A 10,981-nucleotide genomic window follows, 5' to 3' on the forward strand; every position below is an offset into this window, starting at 1 on the left:
CGCGGCTGCGCGAAGCCGTTTAGAGACAGGAGAGTAATTGTTAACGTTTGACAGCCTAGGGATCGTAAGAAATTTGTGACCGAACGACACGTTCTATTTTACGAACTAAAATAATGAATCGAGGAAAACTTATTAACTGCTGTTTCGACACAGTGAGGTTAGGGACCGCTGATAAAAAAAGGTTCAATTGTTGCTTCACGTCGCTTAAATGAGACTCATTATGTTAACTTGATGTAACAAAACCGGCAAATACTGCAGCGATGATTCTTAACTTCTATCGTTCGTAAAGCTGCATCTCGAGCATAAATAAGCAATTAATAGTAACAATAGCAGTAATAAAAAGAAAAATATTGTGAACCAATAAGTAACGGCATACGTTCGGAAATTCCTAGAGCGCATATTAGATAAGAGAGTAAACGAAGTCCACTAATGGTTCTAGACGCACTCCAACATAATACGTTCCGCACACGTACACAAGGCCGCCGTGCGCTCCAAGATTAACAGCCGTACAGACGAAGAAAATACATAGACGACATAATAGGCGCACATAGACGCAACAGTCAAAACCGGGCTTCATCACACAAGGTGCACAAAGATGAGCATGATACACATATTGGACCACAAGCGCACACAAATACATTTATCATTTGTATTTACGTGCACTTCATAAGTGGGTTGCGTTTAGATAACCAAAAAACGCAACCTGCTTGCCTTTGTATCACTCACTCACTCACTCACTCACTCACTCACTCACTCACTCACTCACTCACTCACTCACTCACTCACTCACTCACTCACTCACTCACTTGTGGCTTCCACTTCGTCATCATCAGCTAATTTATGTCCACGCACGAAAGTATAACGAAGGCCTCTCCTATAGCTGACTCTCTCCCACGGCTGAAAATTTCCAAATCGCCACGTACGCCATAATCTACTGACCCCGTTCCAATAATAGATGCGCGCTTACATTCTGCAAGGCGTAACGTTTCGATGAAAACTTTATATCGACCACTGCCTTGTTGAGGTAACAAGTCGCTGTTTACTCCCTCGCGTGGGGCACGAACGTACACGCTTTCTTATTTTCTTTTTTCTTTTTTTTTTCGGCAGATCTAATTTCCTCGCGAGCGCACCGACAGCGCCCACTCGGGACGTACACGACTGTTGCGACGTAGCCAGAATTAACATACCGCGTCGGCTTACACTCGCTTACATTGTCTGGTTACTAGAAGCTTGACTTCACTTAACCAGACGTCGAAACTGTACCCGCGGCCAGAGTAATCGAAAACCGTCCCTACTTTGCGGCTGTGAGTTGTTTTTTCTTAGGTTCGTATTACGGCTAGGTTTTTAACGCGACTGTGGAATCGCCCAAAAACGTTATGTGCCAGTTCTCGTGGTTTTTCTTGAATAACTCTAGATCACTCGCGAAGTTTATTTGCAAAATTTGCTGGATGTCTGTGAAATAGGAGTTAAGTTAAAATTGTTAATACCTCGTTTTCGGCCAGTTTAGCGGTGTTATATGAAACGCTTAAATAAGTTTGTTTGCTTCCCTGGAACCACCAAAAACGGCTAAAATCTGATTATTAGAGGAAATAGGGGCTGCTTTATAATAGGTGACGTGTACCCAAAGTTTCAAGGGTCTAGGTTAATTATATGTTTTCAAAACAATTACTGATTGCTTGTCAGCTCCGATTTTTTTTTCTGTTTTATACAAGGCATCCGCGGTCTCCTCGTTGAACTATATACAAGGCGTGGTTTTTATATTTCGTTGAAATAGTAAGCATCTTGCGAGTACCGAGCGATAAATGTTTAATCTGTCTAGGTGAATTACAGTCTTTGGAGAAAGTTATTTATTCAAGCGTTCTATAGTGTACTGCCGTTATACGCAAACTTTCCCGGAGTCCTAAAACAACTGAGCAAGACACCAGCTTCAAATTCGTTGAAAGTAGAAATAATGTTAAGTGTAATGTGCGGTGAAACTTTCACGCTCCTGCCTTAAATAGAAGCGTTGCAAATAATTGCTCAACCGTCGTTACTTTTTTTTTTTGTCTCTTATTTTCATGTATCATACGAGGTTCGTAGTTGGTTTCTCCGGTGTCCTCGACCAACCAGACAAGGCATCTTGTTTATATTTGGCGAAAATAAGAGTCATGTTATGGGTAATGTGTCGGTAAAGCTCAATGTGTGCGGGTTAGTTGCAGCTTTTGCAATAAATTACGTATCAAGTGTTCTGGAAGCCTTACGAGTTTCCTTTACTAGCAGCGTAAAATTTGGCACGCTGCTCTGGTGTCACTACAAAGGCTACCGAGATCAAGCTTAGCGAGATTATGGCCGATGTTCTGGCAAAGCGACGTCTGTGTGCATTTGCAATATTTCCTTAAAACGTGCTCGAAAGCGTTGTATGCGGGCAATGTGTAAAACGGACTTGTCGTATCTACAGGCAACGTCTTAAAGTATGTGATTTTAATTACAGGCAACTGTTATTATCATTGCAGATGCTCGAAATAAACAGCTCTTCGCTGTAAATTGTGTTGCGAATCTGGGAGGTCGCACACGTCTGCTGTCTTCTTTCTTTCTTTCTTTCTTTCTTTCTTTCTTTCTTTCTTTCTTTTCTTTGCTTTTCTTTTTTTTTTTTTTGACAACCTACCTGCTAATCTGCGCGAACACGAACACCATACCTCGCCAGTGACTTTGGTTATTTATTCATCCTCGTTCCTTTATTGCAAGTGTATTCTCCTTACCGTTTTATTTTTCCACTGCATTGCGACACCATCGTGTCTATAGTACGAGCATTGCGTAAATGAATTTTATTCAAATTCGGGGCCCTACATTTCCGGAGACGTTTGTACGATAGAACTGTTCCTAAGAGTTACCAACCAATCGTTATGATGGACATATTAACGAGGCGGCCGACCATTGACAGGTAGCTCCCACGAACACGAAAAAGTTATGCCAATTCGACCCCAGTTCTTTTATTGGCAATGCGCCGATTGTTCCTTGGTTGCTTTTTTGTGTGTGTGTGTGTGTGAAGCAGCATTGTTCGACGCCAAACTGTGTTACATCGAACGTTTTACGTCTTTCATCAACCGGCATGGACTACATCGTCTCTATATTACAGCCACTATGCCAAGGGCATAATTCTCTATGGCAGACTCCTCACTTTCTCGCTGAACTCGTGCTTTCCTTCTTTCCTTATTTCTCTCTCTCTTTCTTTCTCTTTCTTTTTTCTTCCATTCGCTTTTCTATTGGTCACCGCCCACGTTCTCGTTTCACCGTCCGTTTTCATTTACATACGGCCCCTGCGTTGTCACGAACTCCCTTCAGGCGGAACATTGAATACGTCACCGCATGTTACCCTGGGCTGCGAACTCTTAAAACGCCGCCTGCATTCATCCGCGTTTCTCAGCTGAGGCTGTCCGTCGTTTCTTTATTGGCGTTGCTGCCTCGAGTGGGCACGCTTACGACTGCATGTCGGCTGAGATTTTGAGACTATATATACTCTCGACTTGTCCCCTGCTGCGTGCCGTAAAACATGCGGGTCATGCTGGAACATTTTGCTGGTCATGCTGGAACTGCGCAGGAACTTTTCGTACGCGCTCCGTTTGACACAGTGTAAACTGCTGTGTCCAACGGCAGCGCGCCACTCTCTATTTCTCTTGACGAGGTCAAAACTCTTTTTATCGACTATAAACGCCCGCCTCGCGCGGCCGTTGTTTACGGCGTGTTGCAAAGGCGTCTCCGGCGGCTGTACCAAAAAGTGAGTGCTCCGTCGCTGTGCAGTGACGTTGGTCGTCTACTGTCTTAAAGTGCATGTCCGTGAGGAGTGGAACTATATATGAGTCCTTTCCCTGCAGAAAAACAAATGGACAAAAAAAAATTGACCGCCGGTTTCGGTTGAGTGGAGTCATATCGTGAGCTGCTTCGCTGAGTTGAGATGCAATGGCCGTTCAACGGGTTTGCATTTCCCCTGGGTAGACGAGATGATGCGGTCAATGTCCTCGGTAGCTTGCTCGTCAAAATATATCTACTTGTTATAGCCCTCGAGTCGTAGGCTGGCGAATTTGCTTGTACAAGTCGTACTGCTCGCTTTTTTTTTTTTTTTTTCTGTTGAACATTTATTGCGTAAGTGGCATGTCGTGTAAGACACTGCCGTCCTAACTACAAACGAAATGATTACCTCTTTGAGTACGCTGAAAACACGAAGAACATTCACTTTGACAAGCTAGCGAGACATGCGGATATCGATCGTTACGCTGAGCGACGTGACGTGCTCGGGTATAGCAGTGATCTTAGCGCAAAGAAGCCTGTCATCAAGTTGCTTCATGACGGCGAATGTAGTCACTCACTCTTGCTGCTAAAGGGAGCCTAAACTACGGTTTCGCAGTGACAAGACGACCGCTCGTACCGTGAAAGGATGCGTGTTAGCGACACAGAATCGTGGCGGCGCGACGCCTTGAAGTTCGCGCATCACGTCGTCACAAGGTCGTGGATTTTGACCTCGTTTGCTCGGGCTTAGTTCATCGTTTGTCGCTAAGAAGTAAAGAAGGACTACATTGAGGGCTAAGGAAACCAGAGGCTCCAACTAGCAAGTTTCAATAGACTTTCTTGCGCCAGAACGTCCCAAATACGAGAAATTGCTTTGAAATCCACATGCGACTGACGTATTCCGTCGCTGAGGTATCGACGCGAAATTCAAGAAAAGGAAGCCTGGGGCTGCTTGTAGGAACATTTAATAACGAAATTAATGACGAATTTAAGAACGCGTTCTATTGCGGACTAGGAGTTGTCTAGGGAACATTTAAGAACGCGTTCTTTAATTCGTTATTATTTTCGTTATTAAATGTTCGTGCAAGCAGCCCCAGGTCTCCGCTTCTTTTTTTTTTTTCTCTCTCTCTCTCTCTCTAGTAATTAAAGCTCGAGATCTCGGGTTCAATCCCGGTCGCGGCGGCCGCATTTCGATGGGTGCGAAATGTAGGAACGCGCGTGTACTTAGATTTAGTTGCGCGTTAAAGAATTCCAAGTGGTCAAAATTGACCCGGATTCTTGCACAATATGGCGTGGCTCATAATCATATTTTGGTTTGGCACTTAGAAACTCAGAATTTCATGTAATGTAACAATTTCCCGCCGAATAAACGAAAACGGACGAGTTTTTCAAAGAATTCTTTACTATAGTGTAACATGGTTTAGCATTGTTATTTGGTGTCCTTTTACAAACTTTAAAAAAAACTGGAAGGGCATTTTCTGCCTGCAACCCGTCTCTTTTCCTTCCAGCAACTCAGTGGAAATTTTAACATGTCCCTGCATTCATTCACATTCTTTTTTTTTTTTCTAACGTTCCAAAGCTGCATGATGGTTTATGAGCGTGTTATGCAAAGCTGGTTGTAATGGATCGCACCCGGTTAATTTTTACATTCCTCGTAACCCGTTGCGCAGTTTACCATCGCAAAGTACCATCGCCAGGTTCTTGAACTCCTACATGCGTCTAAGCCCACGAGTGTGTTTTCAACCAGTAACAGAAACCCCGAGACCTCGAGCTCCGTCGCAGAACGATACAGCCGTCACCGTGGCAGCTTGCTCATTGACAGAACGCAATGTTCTGTTTTCGAAAAGTGTACGCGGTACGTTCAACGCAGCTCACCACAGACAAACGTCATCACGCAACTCAGTACGTAGCACACGAACACATCGCCCGGTATCATAGCCGTAAGTACATGTTGCATAGACTTATATTCCTGATCTACATGTCGCATGCTCAGTGTGGCGTCGTAAGTAATAAAATACGCAGCAAAGCGCGTGGCGTCCCCCCAAACGCTTCTTCTTCTTTTTTTATTCTTTTTTTTTTCAGTGGTTGTTCATTTGTTCTGTCTTCTTTCCTCAAAACATTCGCAGGGGGCCGGTTGTACAGCCCTGGTTGTTGCTGTGATAGCGCGAAAGCTGGAGCTTACTCGAGCCGAGAAGCACGTCCACAATTTTATGATGGACACTCAACTGACGAAAAGGGTGAGTGGATTGCTTCAGCCTCGACTGTAGACATGCGCGCTCTTGCTTTGTTGCGCGCATGTCTGCATTTGGAACGCAATAGCATTTATCGCGTTTGTTAAATGAATTGATATAGTTTCTACCGGTGAGCGATTTCTGTAGCTTCGCGGAAAATTTCTAGATCTTTTTCACCGGATGTCTGGCAAGATTTTTCAAAATTTCGGAACCACGACTTGTCCGAAAACTGGAGAAAAATAACTCTATCTGGTTTGAACTCCGTGCTGTAATTGCGGGGCAAACGTCTACAATGTAACGTATCTTTATCTTTTGCTTTTTTTGCACTCAGTATTTACGATTAGAGAGGTTCAGGCACCAACGGGCGCTAATAAGTAAATTTTTAACTATTTCCTTTGCCGGGCTTGCTAGAAATCGATCAATTTGATCGACAGTATTTCTTCACGTTGTTAAACATTTCCGTTGGAATTCTTCTACTAGCAACGCCATGCACCGTCTGAAATGACGACTGAACTTGATAACTATTTGTAAAGATATGCCAATTTTCGGCAAATTGTGGAGTCTGGAAAAAATAAAAATTTCGACTGGAAATATCGTCGAAACGAGCCTCTAGTGCTCCTAATACTTCCTGAACAAAACGACGCCAAATTTACGCTTTGGTTGGCTAGGCAACATAATTTTGAAATGACAGCATCAGTGAAGACACAGGAGTTTCTGCTCGCCCTCTAATTTCCCGATCCGAGATCTAAGCTGTGCTTAACGATGTCTCAAACAACGGTAGATGCTCATGGGTGCGTGTTATTTTCATTATCCTGTTCGACTGATATCAAGTGCAACTTTTTTTTTTTCCGCCGTGGGTTGCTTTTATCCATCAGTGTTTCGACAGCATATGTACAAATTATTACGAGCACTCCTTCCCGTCGTGTGATGTTTTCACTCACACAAGAGCAGGCAGTCAATTTCAGACCGACCTTCGACCGAGGCTTCACTAGCAGTCTAATCTCTTACATGTTGAACACAGCCTGTGCAAGTGTTCTTATTCATTACTGTGCAATATTGTGCAACTCTCCACATTACTGTGCAGTACTGTAGAGGAACTGTACGAAGCACGTGGATGCTTCAACGGCAGTTGAACGCGCACTAGACCACCTTGCTTGCACAGAAATGCTGATCGAACACAATAATCAAGTGCGAGTAGGCTTCTGCAATGCTTTCCTGACCTGACAACCATTGCTTCGCGAGCCTAAAGAGAAAGAGAGAGAAAAGTCACAAGGGAATGCAGTGAAAAACGAACCAGGTGCCTGTTGCAATGAGTAAAAACAACTGTTCCCCGCGTAATAGAAACTTGCCCATTTTCACATTTGCAAAGCTACTGCTTTCCCGCATAATATGGGCACCACTGTGGCTAGTATTGACGCCAACAAATATGCATAAGGATTTTTTTGCGTATAGTCTGACTTGGAAAAGTTGGGAACTATGAGCCAAGCGCATATTCTGTAAATTTCAGATTTTCTTTTTTACTCTCAGCACTTATACTAAAAATAGCAAATTATTACTTTCACTCATATTGCTTGATGTGCTTCTTTGAAGTTTCACATAAGAATTTTCAGAAACTGTCTGAGCAATAATTCCTGCTTTACATTAATTCAAAACACCAGTGATCACGCTATACTTTTATGTATCGCGGTTATAAGTTGCGACTGCTGCGCCTTGAAATAAAACGTTAAAAAATAAAAGCACGGAAAATGAGCACATTCCTAGCGGTATACTCTGCTGCTGAATTTTCGCTACGAAGCCCACGTACGTGAAGTGAATAAAAACGGTAAAAGTCCATAGCGCTTGCAAAATTGATTTGCTCATTCTTTTTTTACGCAGATAGCATTGCAAGAAAAGGAGGAATAAACGAAGTGTACTCTCTCTAAACAGTTTGTAATCTGTCAAATATTACTCCAAGACTCTTGTCAGAAACCTACGTCCTTCAACCAAGAGCACCACATGCTCACTCTCGCTTTGAGGAAAACTTTCAAACGTCCAACGTTTCGTGAGCAAGCAGCCAGGTCACGTATATAGCTGCATTGTTGTGGCATCGGCACCGTGCGTCTGTGCACGAGTTCCGTCATGCCGGCGCCTCAGGCTAACTCGCATCAGCACATCTCGCAGATCATTTTTCTTTATACAATACGGCTGCGTTATCCTTATACTTTTTTTTTTCAGTATTCATAAATACTTTATATAGAGTGTCCGAGCTAACGTTAGCAAAGGTGTTATAAAAAAAAAGTAAAAAAACACGGCGCTTGATACTGTTATAAGACCTGTATACGTACGGTGTTTGATCTTCTGAAATGCGACGAGCTAACACCGTAGGTTTTATAATTCTATCTTGCGCCGTGCTTGTTTGTTTGTTTTTCGTGGTTTCTTTTTTCTTATAACTTGGCTAACGTTAGCTGGGACACACGGTAGGGAGCCTTGACTTATTACTCATTTCGCACGCGTGTGCTGTAAAAATTGTTGACAATGTTAGCTTAGATTAGGTTATGGCGTAATCAACTGAGACACTATGCTCTGCCTCTCTTCCTGTGCATTGAAACTAGTTATTGTTATGCAACATGCACTCAGAAAACAATGGAGTGCTGAAAACGCCCTTCATACTAAAAATTAAAAAGAACTCCTTCTCCCTATTTAGCTATATTTTCTAGAGGTATCATACTATAGTCTTCGACGGGGCTTAAGCATTTCCTCTTCTTGCGTCTGCTCAGAGAGATAGGGAGAGAGAGAGAGAGAAAAGATGTGTATAAAGGCAGGAAGGTTAACCAGAGGTAGTTCTGGTTGGCTATCTTTCGCTGGTGAAAGGGGTTGCGAGATAGAAAGGGAGGATGACAAACGAGGTAAACAGGGTACACAATCCAGCGGTAGCAGGCAGAGTTCACGTAGTATACAATTCATAGGTCCGCAGACCTCGGGAACTTGGGCAGCGCAGATATGGGTGGAGTCCCTTTGGGAGCCCTAACTATAAAGCTTTCTGTTCTGATATAGTGGACAACTGTCCTGTCTATCACACACTACGCACATCCCTTGCCACTGAAAGTGGACGTACTCCATCGGGAAGTACGAAAACTCTCAATTAATATTTTTAAAAAAATACACGGGCACAAGTGTGCACGTTCCTGCATTATGGAGTCGCCACTATGCTCTCTGCGTCGCTATAGATTGATATAGCGGTACACGATTGTATGCTTACATTAAGTAATTACATTTCACATCCGTATAACTCGCGCGAAATTAATCGCGCGCAGTTAATTGACATTTGACTCATTCTGCCCTTCTCAACCACGACTCTTTTCTTCCTTTTTCTCTTTAGTTGAAAAACGCTGCGGCCAACGTCCTACGAGAGACGTGGCTCATCTACAAAAACACTAGGCTTGTGAAACGTGTGAACCCTTCCAAAGTGAGAGCGCACCAGCGCAAATTCCTCCTCGCAATTTACAGGTGAGTGCAGCTGTTCCTTGTTTTTCTTGTTGTTGTTGTTTTCGTGCCTGTTCAATTTATGTTATCGTGACCTTTCGCTTGAGCGCTCGTGCAATTGCGACATATGTTTCATCACTTTAACCTCTACCCCACCGACATCGTTGAGTTTTCCGCACGAGTCCTACTCACTCAACCGTACTTGCTGTCGTAGTCACGTAGATTGAATAAGGATACCCACAGCATTTTGAGTTTATGAAATGTTGTGTAGTTGGTCATCCTTGTTTTCATTAACAAAATAGCTGCGTATGTCTGCTATTGTACAACCACCACAATGCTTCGTAGCATGCTGAAACATCTACCGTTTATAATATGATTTTATTATACGTTCTGTTTTATTTTTATTTTTTAATTTTTGTTCATTATCGACATGTTATAACTACAGCGTCATCAGCGGTTACCAAGGGCTATAGTCAAGCTGCTTAAACCAACTTTTTGCTCTGCCCGCTTTGGAATAAATAGGCCATTTTATTTTATCTGCATTTATTTAAACGCTCGGGCTCTCGAGCTCAGGACCATTGTGCATATAGAGAACGCATAAGGCAAACTAAGCTCGCAGCTGGGTTAATTAAAACAGCACGAGCTAGAATAATGGCGTTTACGCTGCCTCATCAAAAGGGTGAGAATTAAGAATTTGCTGTGCAACTGTCGGCACTTATGTCGTCACGCGTGAATGCACTGTGACGTTTAATTGGGGCCAGGTTTTGGAAAAATGCTATTTCACCAAGAATGCGTGTGGCTAATTCGTTCGTTCATTACTCATTTGTCTACACGTTGCCAGTTCTCTTACCGCGACAAATTCTCAAACTTGTGCGAAAAGCTCGCAACCCTCTGTTAAGAAGCGCAGTAGAAAGACAAGCGTTCCAACATCATGCTGACTGTTGCACCTGCGATAAACATTACCCCGGCTTACTAATTATCTTCTTCTTCTTGTTCTTCTTGCCAGTCTCAGAAAGGTTAAAATGGACCAAAGGAAGCTTATGGACAACGCAAACACAATTACAGATATGGCGAAGGTGAGACTTGATTCCTGGATCTTTTTCAACTCATACGAGAGCGCACATTTATTTTATACTTCCCTCTGTCTATCTTTTACAGCGCTATTTCTTCATTCTTTCTTCGCAGTTTAGCCAAGAAGATAAGGCTGGGAAATAGGCTAAATGTGTCAGTTCGTTATGTAAACGTGCCGCTATCTTAATTAAGTTGAAGAATGAGATACACATTTAGAAGTTCAGTTAAATGTCTGGCTCATCTCGTGTCAACTCACAAATTTGCAGTGTCTCGTCAACAACCTGATGTTAAACAGGAAGAGACTTCAGGAAAAAGCTGAGTCGTATATTCAAATTATAGCATTACCAGCCATTTACTATGTAGGTTTCGCAGTGTACAGTAAATGACGGTGCTCGTGATGAAGAACAGTGCTCTCAGATGTAATGTAATAATGGAACCTGAAATTCGTTTTCTAA

General features: G+C 42.9%; 1 protein-coding gene across 6 annotated transcripts in view; it reads left to right on the forward strand.

The window, feature by feature from the left end:
* Positions 1-10,981, forward strand: part of LOC119446224 (small conductance calcium-activated potassium channel protein 2-like) — a 462,613-nt gene that overhangs the window by 436,685 nt on the left and 14,947 nt on the right. For all 6 annotated transcript variants that reach the window (XM_049664012.1, XM_049664009.1, XM_037710591.2 and 3 more), the window contains 3 exons: positions 5,889-5,999; positions 9,352-9,479; positions 10,462-10,531. In XM_049664012.1, the coding sequence (XP_049519969.1) occupies positions 5,889-5,999; positions 9,352-9,479; positions 10,462-10,531 (309 nt within the window). The remainder of the gene's footprint in view (positions 1-5,888; positions 6,000-9,351; positions 9,480-10,461; positions 10,532-10,981) is intronic.

The sequence above is a fragment of the Dermacentor silvarum genome, chromosome 3 (assembly GCF_013339745.2).
Source record: "Dermacentor silvarum isolate Dsil-2018 chromosome 3, BIME_Dsil_1.4, whole genome shotgun sequence".
NCBI lineage: Eukaryota > Metazoa > Arthropoda > Arachnida > Ixodida > Ixodidae > Dermacentor > Dermacentor silvarum.